General features: G+C 35.8%; 1 protein-coding gene across 1 annotated transcript in view; it reads left to right on the top strand.

Moving 5' to 3' along the window:
* The first annotated feature begins 333 nt into the window (after positions 1-333).
* The window catches only part of tfec (transcription factor EC), a 42,604-nt gene continuing 22,581 nt past the window's right edge, over positions 334-20,356 (top strand). Inside the window, exons 1-2 of the mRNA XM_065264417.2 lie at positions 334-460; positions 9,383-9,531. Coding sequence (XP_065120489.2) covers positions 9,406-9,531 — 126 coding nt within the window. The 5' untranslated portion in view covers positions 334-460; positions 9,383-9,405. The remainder of the gene's footprint in view (positions 461-9,382; positions 9,532-20,356) is intronic.

Below are 20,356 nucleotides of genomic sequence, written 5' to 3'. Positions count from 1 at the left end.
ATTGAAAATAAAATAAAATAATATAATTTGTAATAGGCAAAAAGTGTATATATATATATATATATATATATATATATATATATATATATATATATATATATATATATATATAATTATATACGTATATATATATATATATATACTTTTTGCCTATTACAAATTCTATAATTTTATAATGATGTAATTTTATTTTCAATAACACAGATATTAATGCAACATTTCATTAAATCATGCATTTCATAAAAATGAATAACTATGACTAAGATTCAATGAAAATATACAAGATAAGGAGGTAGTTAAGACTTCCCATTTGCACCCGGTTCAATGGACGAAGAAAAGAGGAAACAGATAAAGATTTATATTGGACAGAGTCTTGCCGACAAACAGAAACAGACAGACAAACAGAGATCAGAGATACAAACAAGAATCTGAGCATCACACCTGAAGTCACCGATCACAGGTAACTCATTTATTTATTTATTTAATCTACACACATTTACTCGACTCATCCGTTAATCAATAATAGAAAGACATTGATTTTGTCTTTTCAACAATATAGGGTAATATTAAGATGCAGGCTAAATGTTGTTGAGAGAAATCCAAGCAAAATTAAGATCACTTCTTAGATTTCATCTAATATGGGGGGTGGTTTCCCAGACAGGGCTTAGTCTTAACTGAAAACTGTTATGACTGACATATCTCAAAATATATTAGTGCCATTGTTAGTTCACAAGATGCACACCAGTATTGTTTTTTTTTGTAAGGTATGTTTATAAAAACATCTTAAATGTCCTAATATAACTAAAGCCTAGTCCTGGATTAATCTAAACCATGGCCGGTAAACTGCCCCTATATTAAGCTCTGGTGTCACTTTGTATTGAAACAATACATTTATTTCCTATCACAGATAAGGTTGGGATCAGGCCTACTGGTCAATTTGGTAAATCAGCAGGAAAAATAACAGATTTTGGATGAAAAGGCAAAACAAAACTAAAACTTAAATATAGATCGAAAAATACAAAACATACATACATACAAATTTGTTTTGCTTCTTGTGATGCAAAGGTCTGAAGTTTAAAAGTAATAGGACAAGCATAGACAAAATATCATATTTGTAAATAATTGATTTTTCACTCTGGATTATTTTCAACCCAGCGATGGGTCAAAAAGGGGGAACCTACATTTCAACTCATTGTTGGGACAAATATAAACATTTTCTAGGTTAATTTAACCCATCGGTCCCTGTTTGACCCATTTGTTTATACTTTACACATCTTTCTTGTATGCATTAGTTTAAACCTCATATTAATGTTATTAACGCAAGCAAATCTTCCTTATTACCTGTATAATAGAGTTCACTATGATCATGGGATACAAAAGAATCAGAAAAATACTACAAACATCTTTTGATATGCATGTTTTTATATATCTGGTACATTTGATATAACTGCTCTTCAGAAATAAATTTTCAATACAATCTGTTTACAGAAAGTGACAAACTTACTCCGCAAACATTAAAATGATAAAAGAAAGAAGAAGCAACAGTCGTCATCACGTTCAACAACAAACAAACTTCCCCTATCTGGGTTGCATTACATATGCTTGTTTGATATATTCAGGAAACACCATTAATCATGGGATTTTTTGCACCCATCTCTTTGTGGTTTTGCACTCACTTTAAAGAATACATTTAAATCGGGCACATGAGTGACTGTCACAATAACAACACGTGGTATGACTGTGCAAAAAAAGCAACAATTATTTACAATCAATAATTTAACTGTCAAAGCATAAACCAGATCAAGCATAAAGCAGGAGGGACGGGCCCTCGATGGGCATTAATGCTGAGCACTTCAAACAGTCGCTCATGTAAATCTCTCAAGAGACTGAAGGAAAATAGCGAGAAAAGACTGAACGTGTGAGGAAATATCAGCGATCGAAATGAGCACATGGAGTCCAGCTCAAGAATAATGTCATTTGTGAAGAGAGAGAGAGAGTATGAGTGAGAAAATAAGAGAGATCCACAGGTGTTGATCAGTGTCAGGGGGTGTGAAAGTCATTTGTGCGGTGATATGGAGAGAAGAGGCCAGGTGAAAATAGAGAGGGAAGATATATGACATCTGAATGACAATGAGATAATGGAGATGTCTCTGAAAAGAGATATAAAGACAAAAGAGATTTGGAAATGGGCAAAAAGTTGGTAGGACCCAATGAGGACAGGACTTTACCCATAATGAAAGTGTTCACTTGTAAATATGATCACAGCTCTTGAACTGGCTTATACCCTAAAATACAGAAGTGTCCGATTTCTCTATTTTACAGTGTTTTTAAGCTTTTTAATTGAGAAATTACGGTATCCTGTGATACTTAGTTGCAGTTTTCTTAATTAAATGAAGTAACACTTTATGATTGCACACGCTCAGAAATAAAGGAACAAATTTTTTCACTTGGATACCCTGTAAAAATGGCCTTATATATACCATTATGTACAGATGTGTACATTTGAGATACCTTTAATCCTGAGAGGGTACTTGGTTATCATGAACTTACAATGAGCAATATAGTTAATTAATTTTTTGTTAATGTTAGTTAACAGTGATGCAGTTGTTCATATTATAACATGAACTGCACTGTAACTGTTAAAGTACCAATGGAGTTTATATTAATTCCTCAATTTAATGTCTTTTTTGGTTGTCTATTATTTTAAGCAGACATATGAGGCAGACTGAAAGCAAGAGATTTTGTCAAACATTATAAGTTGAGACCCTCCCTCCCAAAACAATTTATAAAATGACCACTTTGTGAATGGCACTGAACTGATAAGGGCCGTGTGCACGAGTAAGATAGAGAGTGAAAGAGCCGTGTGTTTTGTTTTCAGAGGAACTAGTGCAGTGTGTCGTCCTCATCTCTGATTCAGATGTGATTCATAAGACAGCGGTTGCTCAATATCTGACAATCGCCCACCCATCTTAAAGGTCAGTCACAAGATCACAAATGTGGACACGGTCCTGTCTGAGTGATGACAAAAGAGATGTGAGAAGATGAAGGATGTTGTTAAACAAATTAGGCATCTTGTGCACTTCAAAAGAAATCTGACCTTTTGGTTATAATCTGGCTTAACTGCGTTTAACTTTAAATGACCAATTACATCTGACTATAATTCAATAATATTTTTACACATACATTTTGTTTTGTTGATAAAAGGTGACAATCCATTTTAGCAAGTGCTTTTTAAATCATGTATTTGTTTTTTAAAAAGCTGACTGAACATGTGACCATCTACCAACCAAAACAATAACCATTAAATCAGTGTATTTGTTAACATGAGTTAATGCATTAGCTAACATTAACTTACAATACTTCAACAGCATTTATTAATTTTAGTTCATAATTTCAGCATTGACTAATACGTTGTTTATTTTTTATTACATTTGTTAAAGTAACTATGAGATGACATAAACAATTGTACTGGCATTACCAAAGTTTATGAAATAGTAATAACTACTATAATTACAAATGTTAACAAACGTATAAATCTTTAAAAGATGTTTAGCTAACAAAGAGTAAAAGTTTCATATTAGTTTCGGCCACATTTTGTGCAGTCTAAACAGTGACCTCTTGTGGACATCTGATAAACTGCACTTTAAATCAGTTTCAGCTGTTTCCTCAAGTGTAATAAATTCACTAAGTCCAGATAAATTCCTAAAGGGAAGCAGTTATTTACATTCTGGACTTCATATAATTTAATGACAGTGAGTGAAATGACTTGTTGAAACGAGGCGGCTGTCAGACCTTTCCAGTCTGCAGTGTTCTCATGCCAGTGGAGTGATTAAGGAGCTCTCCAAACTCTCTGACGCCAAGAGCTCTTAAAACTGAGCTCAACTTCCCCGAGACCCTCTTACTCTCACATCACCGAACCAACATCTCACCCGATACAAGGTTCAGACACAAGTGAGGCTTAGCTCACCTCGTCCAATCAGTGACAGCGGAGAGGTTCATGGCAAGGTGAGGCATTGCCCAATCAGAGATGACATTAAATTCCTGCTCTGGCCTTGGGTTTGACTGTAGTTTCGTTTGTGGTGTTTTAAAAAAAAAGGAGCATGGACCAGACGGACACAAACAAAATTCATCCGCTCTCTTTGTCTTACATTAGATGTCAAGTGTTATTTATTTAAAGGATAATCTTTAGAGATTGTCCAGTTGTAATTGAAGTCAAACATGTGTATAGTTGTGTAGTTGTATGTCTATAGTACTGAATAACCACACTTGTTAACTTTAAGTTAAGTGACTTCATTCATCCACTAAAAATGACATTGGGAAGCTGGTTAGGAATACTATGAAATGTTTGTTTTGAGAACGGGAATGATACTTTATCTAATGCAATGAATTTAATGCATTCGCAGGTGATGTACTTTCTTTTGTGAAACTATGCAACCTGAATGCATGTTTGCTGATGGTCATTACTTTATATGCCCAATATTTTCTAGTTATTTTTTTCACAACAAATAGATAGAATAAATTCGTAGGGACAGCGATAAAGACAGGACAAGGCCTTAGTTATATTGGTACATTTAAGTTTTAAAGGGGACATATCATGAAAATTTTACTTTTTCCATGTTTAAGTGCTATAATTGGGTCCCCAGTGCTTCTATCAACCTAGAAAATGTGATCAACCCAGTAACTTAGTTTTGGTAAACCATTTTCTGCAAGCATGGAAAAAAATAGCTCATTGAAATTTGGCTCCCCTTGTGATGTCAGAAGGTAATAATAATAATACTGCTCTTTAATCTGCACTATCCAACCACTGTACTGCCATTTAGTGCAGAGATCAGCTCATTTGCATTTTAAAGGACACACACAAAAAACACCAAATTTTTGCTCACACCTACAAAGTGGCAATTTTAACATGTTATAATAAATTATCTATATGATATTTTGAGCTAAAATTTCACATATGTACTCTGGGGACACCAAATATTTATTTTACATAAAAAGTCTTGTGAAATGTCCCCTTTAACAAGCATACCCTACAAAAAACATTACTGATGTGAGACAAAAAGAAGTCAGTGAAAGGTGTTTTCAGTTAAGACAGCTCAAACTTGCATTTTGGTTGGGAACTAGACTTACGTCTGGGCAACTGCCCCTAAAACATTAATATTTTTTGCAATTTATTCATTTTTTGTCATGATTTCAATTTTGTAGGGGTGTGGTTTTGAGTGTTATGATTTCTCTATGCATTTTACACTTCTGTTTATAATATTATTGCATGTAACTATGACGTAACTGGCTATGACTTCACCGGCGTCCAGATGCTTTAAATCATTGGCAGATACTTATTTGCACAGGATATCTTAATTCATTAATTTTTTATTTTATTCATTCTTTAATTATTTATTCTTAGGGTAATTTATTTTCACTTTTCAAACATTTTCTTCCTTTTTATGGAAAATAAATCCCTTTTTGATGTGATATGGGATAAAAACGGGAAACAAGTGAGGTCGACAATGGGTAACTTTAAACCAGGGATATCATGTCAAAAGCCGTGAGCAACATGTGCCCCTAAAGATGTTTAATTCTGACTGTCTTTTTTAAGCTTTATTTTACAATACTAGTGTAAATAGTGTGTGCCAACAAGTTACGCCACATTCAACAATACACTCCAAATGAATAAAAATATAAAAGAACCAAAATTGCAATCTTGTGGAATTAGGGGGTGCTGCAGCACCCCTAGCCCTTTTACTTCCCACACCCGACTTACAATGTACACTTACTGAAGTAATGATATCATTAACTGTAAAGGCCAGTTCCCTAATGGATTTCACAAAAATTGAACAGTGAAGAAGTGAAACTAAAAAAAAGTTATCAGTTTAAAAAACAACAACACATGAAATAACTTGGTAGTACTGTAACCAAAGCAGTGATTATTCAAAATCCATGATACAGTATGACAGGATCTGTAAAAATACCTTGTAGAACTATATTTAATATACAAGTCTAATATTTAATCCACTATATGACACATATACTGGAAACATGTACTATACTGTGTATTAGTAATGACCCAGCTGTAATGGCTTTCAGTCGAGTGTTTTCAGATTTGAGACGCATTGCTTCATCTCTCACTTTATCCATTATCTGGGCTCACTGACTCGGGACCTGAGCACAGGCCGAGCCGGCATAGCTCTGCTTAGCACCAGATGAGGGCCAGCGAGTGCAGAAAGCCAAGAATTAGCTGTGAAAAGAGCAAATAAATAGGTGCTTCTACTTGAAAGACCCGCAACAAAGGCGTCTGAGGACCGGAGAGAGGGGAAACGAGCGTTTCGTCTCTCGGCCCAGAGCTAAAAAGGTGCAGATGGAAGAGCAAAACCCCACACAGGGTCGTTTCTGATGGGAGAGAATTTAATGAGGCCCGAGGGAGGAAAGGCGAACTCATCAGACTGAAACCCATCCTCTGAGATCTCCCACAGACACGCACCATTCATATCACATAGATCACAAACACACATACACAACGAAAATCTTCCTTCAGACTTAAACATTTTTAACAAGAACAGCTCTGGATTTATACGCCTGTGAGGTCTCTTCGCACTGGGGTTCATTTTACCTGAGGCTACGATTTTGAAGCATATTCTGTATTTCCTACACTACACACGCAGCTAACCCTTCCTGCAAGACCCATAAGCCTGCAGGCTTTTACTCTACACTGTACATCACTAGTTAAAGCTGAACCTATTGAAACCCTGATGTCATCCGAAAATAATACTAAAAAGGATCCCTTTGCAATTACAAGAAATACGAGTGAAGCGGGTCCAAGCGAAACCTGCTTTTCAGGATGTTGTTGTTCTGTGTGGTTACTTACCAATGCATGTTTTGACCATTTTATTTGTTTACCAGGCAAAAACTGCTTACAATAGCACATCCCTCTAATAGCTGCAGGATTTGTTGTGGGTAGCATTAACAAAAATTACCAAAATAGCATGAGCAAAATTTGAAATAATAATAAGTATAGTGCCACCTATTATGCAAAAATCGTAAAAAAATAATAATATGAAACGTGCAATGACAAGAATGTCAAATGCAGTAGCTTGCAGAATAAGATGTACGCGTTTACCAGCATTCCCCTTGTATCCCAAAAAAATTCCAAGTGTAGGCTTTTACTGTTCAGTTAATTGAAGTAAATGGAAAATGGCTTGGGATTTATGACCCCTGAATGTGTCAAACAGTGCCATTGGTAAAGGCACTGACAAAAGCCCTTAGTGACATTACTTTGCAAAAGGAGGCCTTATTATGGTATTAACTCTATAAAATGCCCCTGTTGTTTGGGAGAAATACTTACTCGCCTCATAATGACAACATATAGTGGCCCAGTGTGGACGCAGACCCGAGAGCAGGGATAATTGTCTCAAATAAAGGAAGCTAAATGCAGCTCCGTCCTCGAAATGCTGACTGATGGACAGGGGCATTTTTAGCAGCATTGTGGACTGTCTCTAAATCATACTGGTGTCTGGGACATTCAACTGCTGCAGCGAGAGAGCGAGAGAGAGAGAGCGAGAGAGAGAGAGAGAGAGAGAGAGAGAGAGAGAGAGAGAGAGAGAGAGAGAGAGAGAGAGAGAGAGAGAGAGAGAGAGAGAGAGAGAGAGAGAGAGAGAGAGAGAGAGAGAGAGAGAGAGAGATTTAACATCACTTATACCATGCAAACCAGTAGAGAAACACTTGCCAATTGAACATTTTTATAGTTCCCTGGTTCCTACATCACCCACCTTTGTTGTGTTACCTGACCACTGGACTGATTTCACATACGTGCTCCAAACACTATCCACCTTATTTTTGACGTAAATGCGGGCGCCGCCATATTTGAGTAAAACTTCTGGTGAGCCACTACAGCTAATGGTAGTCCTAATACGAGTCTGCCGTTTTGACTGGCATTTTAATGCTCATTATGAAATCCAGGAAGACCGGCATAAAACGCAAACGAAAACAATACTGAAAACATGTAAAAGTATTTTAATATGTTTATTGTGGTTAGTTTAAATAACTTACAATGTGTTGAATGAGAAGCATATGTTACTGCTGCTGTCGGATCGCTTGAAGCTTGATGTGTCGCCATAAAAACTCAAACAAGTAGATTAAAAATTGCTGTTTAAAAAAAACTCACACCAGAGGGACAGTTGTGTCATTTTAAACTATCACCTGAAAAGGTTAAAAACAAGAAGTCTTGGTATATTCAATGTATTAAACACTCGACTGACTGTCCCACTGTAGAGATACTGGTATGTCTCTGTGCTTTTATATTTGCGCATTGAAGACCCATAACCCCTGTCCCCCGAGGAACAACATAAAATGATTCAATATATCTTCATATGATGTATCAGGACACTTTTTAATTTCATCCTCACACTGGCTCATAAATGAAATTATGTTCGTAATCATCATGGAAAACGCAGGTTCCGGTTCAGTGACAGTATTCGCGCAAAGCGTCATGGGGCGTAGGAATAGTGTGGATAACGCAGAAGGTATTCCCATAGTGTAGCTTTAGCGACGCAGCACGAGTTCCCTTGAAAGGAACAAGAAAATTTTTGAAAGAAGATATACTGTAGTTTATTGCAAACTGTATTGTCCTCATACATACATACATACATAAAGAGGCTTTTAGTGTCTACTGTAGTTTTGCTCCTCGGTCCTTCCACAGTTCTGGCACTTGGCCTAATCTCTCTGATTCTTCCTCCAGCGGGCCCTGAACCGTCATTTTGTCTGTCAGGTTAATTTGCCCTTCATCATTTAGGAAAAATGGCCCAAATCACACGCTTCCTGTCATGTTCTTATAAGCCCATTATGTTGGAGGTTTTAGAGAGCTGAGCGGCATCTGTCGCCATCGGCAACAGTCATGCTGCAGTCTCAGGAACAAAGTCCTCTCATCAGGACCAGTGGTGATTTACAACAGAATCAGTGTGAGATCAACACTGAAGATTAACAGGCCAGTTTGCAGCTTGGTACAGGACAAAAATCTCATTAGCACAAAATAATTAAAGACTAAAATGTTGCAACACTACTTTTTGCACACAATAACGAATAAATATAAATACATCTTCAATATCTGAATCATTTGCAACAGAAAACCACAAAATAAGCACAAAAATAAAGCCTTATGTAAAAAAGAGTTCAAACATATGGGCTGTGTATGAACACACTCTATTTATGAATTAAATGACACAACACTCACAGTATGGCAAATTCGAGATATTTTCAGGTAAGACAAACCAAACAAATAAGACAGTTAATGAAAGTATGGAAATCTGGAATGTATGAATGAGTGATGCTACAACACTGAGCTGAAACAATGATGCATCACATTTTTCAATGTCAGATTATGTTGTGTTTTCAGTGTCCAGCATAAGGAAAGCAGTAATGTTTCTGCCATTCTCCAGCGTTGATTCAGCCCCCATGACAAACCAGCAGAATCAGTGGACCAAACCAAATGCAAGCTACAGCAATCAGTCGTCCCTGTGGCCCTGGCCATGCACTCATTGGAAGGTAGGGTCAATCTCTAAAAAAGAAATCACTGTTACCGCAATAATTTATGTGATTGCTCAATAACAGATTTTTAATTTTTAACCAAGAAAAGTTGTGGATTGCAGCCTAAAGGGACACTCCACTTTATTTTTTGAAAATATGCTCATTTTCCAGCTCCCCTAGAGTTGATTTCTACCGTTTTGGAATCCATTCAGCCGATCTCAGGGTCTGATGGTACCACTTTTAGCATAGCTTAGCATAACTTAATGAATCTGATTAGACCATTTAGCATCGCACTCAAAAATAACCAAAGAGTTGCAATATTTTTTCTATTTAAAACTCGACTCTTCTGTAATTAAAACGTGTACTAAGACCGACAGAAAATTAAAAGTCACCCTCATGTCATTCCAAACTTGGAAGATCTCCATTCATCTTCAGAACGCAATTTAAGATGTTTTATATTTAGTCAGAGAGCTTGCTGACCCTCCATTAAAAATCTATGTACGATATACTGTTCATGTTTAGAAAGTTAATAAAAACATCATCAAAGTTGTCCATGTGACATCAGTGGGCCAGTTAGAGTGTGTTGAAGCATCGAAAATACATTTTGGTCCAAAATTAACAAAAATTACGACTCAGCATTGTATTCCATTGTCTGTTGTGAACTGCATGCACGACACTAAAATCACGTGATTGCAGTGACGTGACTGACGTGTTATCCTTTAGACATGTTTACAAAGTTTTTTTTATTATAATTTTTTTTAATTTCTTTGTTCTGATGAACATGTGGGAAGATATTTTAAGGAATGTTTGTAACAAACCCATTCATGAGCCCAATTCACTTCTATAGAAGGAAAAAATACTACTATGGAAGTAAATGGGGCTCATGAACGGTATCCGGGTGTATCTGCTGACATAAGTGCTGTGTTACTGTAACCATACGAGCCACATTTTACAAGGGTTTATTTTGACTATGATAAACACAAGACTATGATCTTGGCCATGATCCATTTATCTCAGTGCTAACTATCAATATGAAAGATATCTTATTTATGATTTGTCTACCATGGGTTATGATCAGCTTAAATTGGTCATTGCAGCATTAATTTTTAAAATGTAAAGTTAAAATGAATACATAGATTTTTATCAAGGCCATTTATACAATGTTTTTAACTGAAACCGGAAACGTTTAATGCTCTTTGGCTGTATGTTTACACGACAATGCTTGTAGTACGACATCACTTGTGGTAATAAGGCTACATCATTATCCCGAAGCTTTTTTTGTATTTATCTCTCTGTAGAAGAATGTGTACGTGCGCAGGTGTGTAATGTTGCTTTACAAAGTAATATCCGGTAACGCTTTAGATTACAGCCCGGAAAGTACTACGTAAGTACAGCGAATTTACAGCATATGTTTCTGTAATTATAGTTTACTTATGAAGTACGTACGTGTAATTATAAGGGAACAATTTATAATATTTGGGGAATAAAGGGGTAACAACCAGGAAAAATACAAATAATATATGCAGTGAAGTACTGCGTAAGTACAGCGAATTTACAGCGTATGTTTCTGTAATTATAGTATACTTATGAAGTACTTATGTGTAATTACAAGGGAACAATTTATAATATTTGGGGAACAAAGGGGTAACAACCAGGAAAAATACAAATAATATATGCAGTAAGTATTTTAGATTACTAAACAAAACGTAAAATTCAGTTAATGTGTTTATGCTATTTATTAGTACGATACAATTTATTTAGAATTTTCAATAAAGGTTACTTACCTTAAGAAAGAAAAAGAGTACAGGAATTTGTTGGGTCATCAAGCAAAATTAAAAATAGGCAAGGCAACTTTGGAGAAAACAAAGCAAGCAAAACTATAACTACACTCTTAGAACAAATGTGTTAAAAACACATTAAATGCGTTGTCCCACAATCCACCCATCTCTGTGTTATTATGGAAACAACACATTTTGTGTTATATTTTAACACAACTTGTGTTATATTTTAACACAAAATCAACACAAAATGATATATAATGTGTTAAAATTACACATAATGTGTTAAAAACTTAACACACAAAGATGTGTAAAAAATTAACACATCCTTTCTAAGAGTGTATTTTCTGTAGTTACTGTTTTGTGTTGTTACAGTCTAAGTCGAAATGTTTTACCCCCTTGTTTCACGTAGTTACAGAGTAAGTACAGAATCTGCGGGCTGTAAATTAAAGTGGCACTTGTTACCCCCTTGTTTCATGTAGTTACAGTGTAAATACAACATCTGCGGGCTGTAAATTAAAGTGGCACTTGTTACCCCCTTGTTTCACGTAGTTAAAGAGTAAATACAACATCTGCGGGCTGTAAATTAAAGTGGCACTTGTTACCCCTTTGTTACGAAAATATTATTAATTGTTCCCTTAAAATTACATGTATGTACTGTATAAGTACACTATAATTACAGAAATGTATGCTATAAATTCGCTGTACTTACGCAGTACTTTACTGCATATATTATTTGTATTTTTCCTGGTTGTTACCCCTTTATTCCCCAAATATTATAAATTGTTCCCTTATAATTACACGTACGTACTTCATAAGTAAACTATAATTACAGAAACATACGCTGTAAATTCGCTGTACTTACCCAGTACTTTCCGGGCTGTAATCTAAAGCGTTACCTAATATCCCCATCGACTGGCACACATTATACATCTTTTTAAAGTGTTTTCATGGCTTTTTTTGACAGCATTATTGTGTGTACATGAACATTTTCAAAAACTATGGCTCACAACACTGTTAAAGTGGTAAAATGTGGGTTACAGTACATCTGTGTTTTTGCCACATTGCCTGTGTTTGAAAGTGAGGTGTATCTCATTGAAGCGTACTGTCCTCAGAGTATACAGTATACACCCATCACAACTTACCTCCTTGTATAAGGAAAAGTGGTTTACGATCAGAGGAATTACACAAGACTAAGAGTGAATAGAGGGGCGCGGGTGCTGTTTGGACCCCATCTGACTAATAGGGCTAAAGCAGACTGCATGCAGACCACCCACCCCGACTGACCTGAGACTCAAACTCAGAATGACAGGAGGGTGGGCCAGTCTAAAGATGTGCAACAGGGACAGGCAGTTTTAAGCCCGGAGTATAGTTGAGTGTACAGAATGTAAGGCTTTCAAATTTTAAGTCTCCTGGGAGAAAGCCAAAGCCGATCACGTTTACTAGATGATAGAGAAGAAACTTTCCAGTATAGGAAGGTTTCTATAAAACAACTCAACTTTGATCCAATCATCAGAGGCCTTGATTAACTATCAAGCAAAACTTTCCAAGATGATCCACGATCGGGGACTGATCAAATCCTAAAAGGCTGTTCCTGTTATTTCGGGGCGTGTCTTATGTTAGTCCCTCTTTGATCTGTGAGGGTCTTTCAATACTAATAGGATTAAGCCAGCGTCTTTTAAATTCGATATATTGTGTGTAAAAACACGATGGAAAGCTCGGAAACCTGTTTATCTGTCTGACCTCTCTGGATTACCCTCCTTGTCCAGATGCTCCAGACATGCCCTCCCATGTTCCTAGTAAAAAATATAATGATTCACAGGTCAAATGAATACATTCCTTTGGCAGATTGTGTTGAAGCTTTTTCAAAGGATACGAGTGAACCGACATATTGACATGGTGCCAATGCCCAATATGGCCCAAAAGCATTGTTTCTTCCAATGAAAAGACAATAGAAATACATACATTTATGTGTGCTCCCAAGGTATTAAACTAGAAATTGAGCTAAAGAAAACCTGAACATTTAGAGACATAAAAAAAATCATTTAAAAAGCACTCTGGAGTACCTCATCCTGATTGACACTCCATGTTATTCCCAGATAACAAATAATATATCTGCGGATTATTAAACCAAATTGTATGTTTGTCTTGTTTGAACATCTCATCTTGGCTTAAAGCCACTGGAAAAAAATGATTCCTCATGGAAAGTTTGCAGTTGAGCTAATACAATATATTCCTAAATCAATAACAATAAATCAATATTTAATGTCCAGTAATTTACTTTGTGGCAAGTAGCCGAGTAATAAGCAGGATAATGTTCATCCAACCCGGCTGGCAGTACTTCATCCCTTACTTAAACTCAGGTGTGAGTGTGTACAGTATATCACCGTCATGTTAGCTGATTTGTGTTTGGGCAATAATAAAACATGTCAGTTGAATCCTAATTTAGCTGTCAAGACTAAAATGCAGATTACATTACTAACTGTATTATCCAATCAAGGTGAATGGAAATGACATTCCCTTCTATAATTGCTTTGGCACAAGTGGAACAGAAAACCTGGTTAGACCTCCAACGAGTCTAACCAGAACATCTGGCCACAAACAAGATTAAAGCAGTACATGTAGCAGGTGTCTGCCAAAATTCCTGTCTTATTTAAAACGCCCGGCCCATACCAGCCCTGTAATCCTATTAGACCTAATCGAGTGAAGTCTGGAGTCTTTTCCAGTTAAACCAAGTTCAGCCACTAATAGGATTCAAGGGAAAAAGGTTCATATGGAATATATGCAAACGTGGGTTTGTATACTATAACTGTGTCCTGAGGCTCCTCTGTGGGTCTGATCTGGCCTGAAAGTCCTGGGAAACTGGGAACTTTGGGAAGATCTGTTTGGACTTGCAAAGACTATGTTGATCACTATATGTTTTACATTCTCCATATTTCTTTCATTTTAATGTAACAGTATAGTTAAAAATTGTGCTCGGTTATGAATGTTAGGGCACGTTTTCTGATAAAGGTCACAAATTATTTGTGTAAAAAAACAGTAGAACTATAGATATTCAACTAAAGCCCTGGGTATAGTATGTTTTTATGCCTACGCGAGAATACGTACACAGTAGAACGCACAGCTTTGAAAAGCATAGTTCATTTGACTTACAGTATACACATCCAGTGACGTTTGACGCATGCGCATTGTGACAATTTGCAGTACCATTCGTGGGCTACATACTACATACTCCTGGACAATACTTTGACATTAAGTTTTCTTGTGGTTCAGTTAAGTAAAGCGATGCATTAGCAATGCAAATGGTCATGGGGTTGAGCCCCAGGGAACTGCTCAATTGTAAACCTAGAATGCACTCTAAGTTGTTTTGAAAAAAGTAAATGTATTCTTCATTATTACATCTAATACTTGGAAAGTTAATCAACTTATTCTTTATATATACTGTGCAAATTTATTTAGTACCTTATAAATATATTCACTAATATAGAAAGTAATTGATGAGAAACGACGTGCATGGGTTTCAACCATTAACTCTGGCTTTGATTGTATTAAGCGACTGAAGAGACTTCACAACACCCGCCCCAGTATTTTGTCTTAAAAGATGCTGCCCTGACCTTTGTCTTCTGATCAAAGTGAGACGTTTCTGTGTTTGATGTGAAGATGTGTATTAACCAGGGCCACTGTGGCCCTTAAGGCTGTATCACCACAAGACCACAAACCGCCTAAGGCTACATCTTAGCGCCATAGCTCGGCCTCCCGATTAGTCACTGGCGTCTTTTTGGACATGTTCCTCTGTGAAGAACCTCCAAAGCAATATATCTCGATTTAGGATAATCCGGCATGAAGACTGACTTTGACATTTCTTTATCATGCCCCATACATTTCACTGAGGGTGTATTTAGAAGCTGAAGTGAACTGCTTATTTTAAGGCAAGTAAAAACTCTCAGATCCTCAGTCAGGGCTAATGTCACATCTAGAGGCGTCACTAGACCCCTTTAACTGGGGCACGTGCCCCGTTGTAAATCTGTTACTTTTGATTGTCAGTGTATTCATTTACATTGATATTAATGGCACAAAACATGCCAAAAATGAATCTATAAGCATTCAAACTTTAACCAAGAATACAAACATGCATTTTAAAGAATAGTATTTACATTGTTTTCATTTTATTATCATTGCATGCTTGAGGCTTAATTGTAACACTGTGTGACAACTAACCCCGCTGTGTAAAAATGTTTTCAATCCCAGCTATCAGTTACTAGGGTTGCAGACATAGTGTTTTGAAATGTTTTAGGGAACAAGACAGTGATTAAATAATATAAGGTTGGATTTGGTGACTTACACACCCAACTTAGAAATTGAAAAAAATTTAAATTTAAAAAAATCACTTAGCAGGCTTTTACCAAAAAGTAATAGAAAAATGAATGGGGCCCCAATACATCTTGCAAAGTCTACATATCTACAATCTACATATTGCAAAGCCCCTGGTTACATCTTATGCAACATGGCCTTGGGTATATTATACCAGTGGTTCTCAATTCCAGTCCTCGGGCCTCCCCTCTCAGAATGTTTCAGATGTCTCCACCTATTAAACACCTGATTTCACTCATCAGGCTCCTTAATTAACACACTAACAAGCTGATGAACTGAATCAAGTGTTTTTATATATGGAGACATCTCAAATGTTCTGGAGGGAGGGGGGGGTGAGGACTTAAATTGAGAACCACTGTATTATACTAATGTGACCCACTGATTGTGTCCCTAACACAATCATGAACATCCATTCAAGTTGTAGCTGAAAGTTGTGAGAGATGGCAGTTTTCCCGCGAGTGGGCGTGGTTTTAGCGCAGACAGCCGACATGCCCCCGGGTTTGAGAGCAGAGAATGATGCCTATTTTTCGAAGATTTCAATTTTACATTTATTTTATATTCTTGAAGTTTTTTCCTTCATTTAAATTTGGTTGGGTGGACACAGAACACATTTAATATCTGATTTTACAGGGACTTTACTGGTAAAATAATGATTAATATATAAAATATAAAGACCAAATACGTAATTTATAACTCGCATAAAGAAACCAAAGCCCATTTTTGAAGGTGATTAAGATGTTTTGCATTGTGACATTATGACTATTAAATACACTGACAACCCAGACGTCATTACCGTAATGGATTCTCTGCTTTGTTGTATTTCCCATTGTTCTTAATGATGATTCTCATTAGAATAGACAATAAAAATAATCCTAATGATTCTACAACAGACTTCATTTTTTAATCAAACAATAACCTCTAAAATGAGGCTACTATTTTCAAGTTTTATGCACCACAATAACTGACATTTATGAAAAAGCACCACTAAAGCTGTAGGGTTTTAAAATGCAATGACTCAAAGGAGTAAATACATCGACATACATACCAATGACCAATACGTTGTACATCAAAACCAGGACAATGGATCAGAGACAGCCCATGCTTCCTATAGGAACTCAGATAAATGTCAATCAAGAACAGAGAAAGACATCATTAGTTACATAGCGTTCCCTAATCTTACTCAGATTACTCCGCTCATTCAATTGTGGAGAGCTAATCTCTACAATAATGTTTCTGTTGTTTTGTGTCAGTGAATGGGGTTTCAAAGCTCACAACATGCTTAATATTAGTAAATAATCCCTTTGTGGAGACCAATTTGCTTAAACCATTACTATCTGTCATGTTCTGGTATCTATATTTGGAAGATGCCACACACGTAAATCCCACAAGAGGAATCTTATAAAGCCACAACCTCACTCTTAAAATTTAATGGGGTGGTTTCCTAGACAAGGATTAGCTTAAGCCAGGACTAGGCCTATAATAGTTTTAAGCAAAATTCCTTACTAAAAACATTACTTGTGTGCAGGGGCGTCAGTTTGTGTTGAAAAGTGGTGGGGACAAAAAATCAGATAAAAAAACATTATAGCAGGACGGGAAAAATATTGAATAACGGCGCATCAAAAATGGGCATAGCGTAGGCTAGTCAACAACACAAAAATACTTAGCATAAATCCCTCAACAATGTCGACTAACAGTACCTACAACACCAGTTCAACCGAACAGTGCCAAAGCACCATACTGTAGAAAACAGCAGCACGTTCAGTCAATGATTACAATGAAATTCATTATTATGTAAAAGAAAACACACCATAAGCATACAACGCAACATTTGTGACCCTGGATCACAAAAACAAGCCATACACTGCAAAAAATATTAGTATTTTTGTCTTGTTTTCAGTAGAAATATATAAAAGTTCTTAAATTAAGATGCTTTTTCTTGATCAGCAAAATGACCTAAGAAAATAAGTCTAGTTTTTAGAGCAAAAATACCAAATGTAAGTGATTTTGTGCATAAAACAAGCAAAAAAAATCTGCCAATGGGGTAAGCAAAAAAATCTTAAACATTTTTCTTAAACACAAAATTCAAGAAAATTTCAAGAAAAAAATTGCTTACCCCATTGGCAGATTTTTTTTGCTTGTTTTATGCACAAAATCACTTAAATTTGATATTTTTGGTCTAAAAACTAGATTTTTGCTCATCAAGAAAAAGCATCTCTTTTACTGAAAACAAGACAAAAATACAAGAAAAAAATTCTTGAAAATCTGACTTTCTTACTTAATATTTTTGTCTTGTTTTCAGTAGAAATATCAAAAAATTCTTAAATTAAGATGCATTTTCTTGATGAGCAAAATGAAGTAAGAAAATAAGTCTAGTTTTTGAACAAAAACTATACAATTTAAGTGAATATGTGCTTAAAACAAGCAAAAATATCTGCCAAAGGGGTGAGAAAATTTTGCTTATTTTAGATTTTTTTTCTCACCCCATTGAAAGATATTTTTGCTTGTTTTAATCACAAATTGACTTAAATTGTATATTTTTCGTCTAAAAACTGGACTTATCTTCTTTGGTCATTTTGCTCATCAAGAAAAAGCATCTTGATTTAAGAATTTTTTGATATTTCTACTGAAAACAAGACAAAAATACTTAGTAAGAAAGTCATTTTTGCAATGTAAGTCGTACAGGTATTGTGTGATTTTTCAGAACATTTTAACCAAATACTTTCAAAAAGTGGTGGGGACAAAATCAGCAATTTCAAAAAGTGGTGGGGACATGTCCCCAGCGTCCCCAGTGTAAATGACACCTATGCTTGTGTGCATTTTGAGGCAAGCAAAGGGCACTGATGTATTTAAAGATATGTCAGTGTAAGTTATTTTCAGTTTGGACAGCTCTTACATTTATTTTAGTCTAGGACTAGTCTAATCTCTGTCAGGGAAACAGCTGCATAGTGTTTTACATTGCCATTTCTCTCTGAATGGTTCCTCAAAGGAGAACCAACAGTAAACCATTTCTTCCTTATAAAGTTATACAATTTATAAAAAGTAAGAAATGGTTCTTGTAGAAACCCTCGACTTAATCTTTGAGGAACCCAAACTAGCTCTTCTATGGCATCGGTGAGAGGAACCTTTAACCACCTTTATTTTTAAAAGTGTTGGATCAAAAATAACATACAATCTTATAAAAGCTCCCTATTGTTGTTTTTGGGTTTCAATACCACTAAAAACAAAAAGGTACAGTTTTCTTAATAACATAGACTGCATGATACCAAACCAGACCACTTCAATAAAAATAAATACTTCTGTCAAGAAATTACTTACAGTATGAATTCTACAATGATATCTTCATCTTCATAAAAACCCTTTACATTTTGTTTTAAAAAAGCTGTTAAGAGCTATAATAAAATGTAAGAAAGAAATGTATGTTATAAGAACCTTTGAACAAATCGCTTATTGGAAAACCAAAGAATGGTTCTTCTTTAGCATCACTAAATAACCCTAGAAGTGCTGGTGTTGATCCTAGGCCAAGCACCAGCACCATTTCAATCCATGTAATCTGGTGCCCATGTAATCACTCACAATCTTCTTACCAGTCCAAGACCCCCCAACTATTCCCAAAGTTACAGCGATTATAAATCACAAAGGAGAAACGAAAGAAAAAATGTAAGAATTGGAGTAATTGGCATAATGCAAGGTAGTTGAGCACAGCTAGAAAGAGTGTCAGGTTTTGGAGAATCGCTGGCATTCTCAAAGCTGGCCAGTCTGCACGATTAGCCATCTGAACTCTGAACCCAAGCAAAATAATTAATGAAAAACAGAGAATGAAGTCGAAATGTGCCGAGCCAGTTGAGTATGGGAGGAGGAATAATACATCAAAGCGGGTTTGTAATTGGCCCTGTGGCTTTCATTCCGTGGCCCATTTCTTTCAATTCATTGACTCAAAATAATGGGTTCAGGTTCATTATCAACAGGTTGTAAGACTAGGACTGCTAAACTTCAACAAGGCTGTGCTACTCGCTGGTGTTGGGTTGAAGGCTTTTCGGTGCCCGTAGATGTAATGAACGGTGAAGTTGTGCCATAGAACAGAAAGCAAAGTTTGCAATATAAGAGTGATTTCCGTATCATCAATATGCTGGAATATAACTGGTGCGGTCCGGTAAGTCTCTTTAGCTTTATATATTCGAGTTCGTCTGGGGTTGGACATTGTTTGTGTGCTGAGTTTTTTAAAAAGGATACCGCAACACATTAGGAAACAAGTCAAATGCAAGATTAAAATCTTAATGCTCATTGTAAACGTATGCATCAAATAGTTCTTACTGCATCAAAGTAATCTGCAATTAACAATCACATTATTAACCCTCTGTGTGATGCCTAATTTGTGTAATGTGTCAGTATGATGTTACGTTTGACAAAGTAAATTCAAGACTGCTCATTTAAAATGTCATTATGTGCTTCATATTTTTTACTAACAGCCTCATAACATAAGCAGTCAAGCCTCTAATGTAGCGTGTGTATTGAACATCAGCCATAAATTACAACAACAGAAACCACATAACAAATGAATCCAGTGGTTCTCAAACTTTTGGGGAAATGAGATGGTACCAGGTCCCAGTTTTAAGACATTTTTTTAAAAATACATTAATAGTTTTTGTTTATTTCAAATTCTAAGTTTGAGATTATTTTATGTCAGGAATTTTTGT

Source organism: Paramisgurnus dabryanus, chromosome 1, assembly GCF_030506205.2.
Source record: "Paramisgurnus dabryanus chromosome 1, PD_genome_1.1, whole genome shotgun sequence".
Lineage (NCBI taxonomy): Eukaryota > Metazoa > Chordata > Actinopteri > Cypriniformes > Cobitidae > Paramisgurnus > Paramisgurnus dabryanus.
The sequence above is the reverse complement of the archived record's forward strand: the minus strand, read 5'-3'. Positions and strand labels throughout refer to the sequence as shown.